We start from the raw sequence: 995 nt of genomic DNA on the forward strand, positions 1-995 counted from the left end.
ATTCTACAAATCAATGATGGATTGGAGGACTATGCTCCAATCACTTGGAGCAAGTTGCTTAAATACGCTTCTTCACTCACCTACTAATACGGATTCATTTAATGTTAATCGTAAAAGTTTTTTGATTCCCTTAATAAGATTGCTATCTCTTAACTACGGACAGAAGCTCAAAGGTGTTAAAATTTTATTACTCAGTTTATTGCAAATGATTAGGCAAATTTCTCCATGAGTCATAGTCATAATATGTAAATTAACTACATAAATACTGAATAAAATGTTGGCATAGAATTTAGTCTAATTTCAGTCATGAAGACCATAACTCTGTTATTTTTAGGTATTTACATATCTAACAAAATAAATGAATCAATTCAATTTTAACCACTTCGTTATATTTTTAGTTATCTACGTTGCGTTGGCCACATCCCAATACATACGCGTTGGGCCACCAGGACCACCGGGTCCTCCTGGACCACCCGGAGCTCCGGGACCTAAAGGTGAAACTGGCGATCGTGGTCCACCGGGTAGAACTGGTTTACCTGGCCCACCAGGTCCTCGTGGTAAACGTGGAAGAACAGGACCAGCCGGACCAATTGGTCCCCCAGGATTGCCTGGCCAACGTGGTCCTCGCGGTTACGAAGGTGAACGTGGACCTGATGGACCACCTGGCCCAATTGGCCCCACAGGACCGCCTGGACCAGATGCAGCTGCTGGTGGGACCGGTGCTGGCACTGGAGCAGGTGCAGTAGCAGTCAGAAGACGTATTCGTGGCCGTAGCTATGATTTGTAAAGCGGATTTAAAAATTAAAATAAAAATATTGGAAATAATTTAAATGTGGTTTTACTAACTTGGAGATAAAACTAAATATACAGTAGGCGGCTATTGAAATTACTTAAGTTGTGCAAAGGTTAGTTTTGACCTTTGCAAACTACAAGAAGTAGTTAACCATTTCCATTTCCATTCCATTTTCTAAATTGAATTAATTTTGAAAGAAATA

General features: G+C 40.4%; 1 protein-coding gene across 1 annotated transcript; it reads left to right on the plus strand.

Moving 5' to 3' along the window:
* Nucleotides 1–398: 398 nt before the first annotated feature.
* On the plus strand, nucleotides 399–787 carry LOC133328179 (collagen alpha-1(I) chain-like; the record flags this gene model as incomplete). Its single annotated transcript, XM_061536735.1, has 1 exon — nucleotides 399–787. A coding segment is annotated over one exon (389 nt), but the record flags the coding sequence as incomplete, so codon positions are not given.
* Nucleotides 788–995: the final 208 nt, after the last annotated feature.

Source organism: Musca vetustissima, unplaced genomic scaffold (genome assembly GCF_032173495.1).
Source record: "Musca vetustissima isolate MV318-11 ecotype Yass unplaced genomic scaffold, APGP_CSIRO_Mvet_v1 utg837560, whole genome shotgun sequence".
Lineage (NCBI taxonomy): Eukaryota > Metazoa > Arthropoda > Insecta > Diptera > Muscidae > Musca > Musca vetustissima.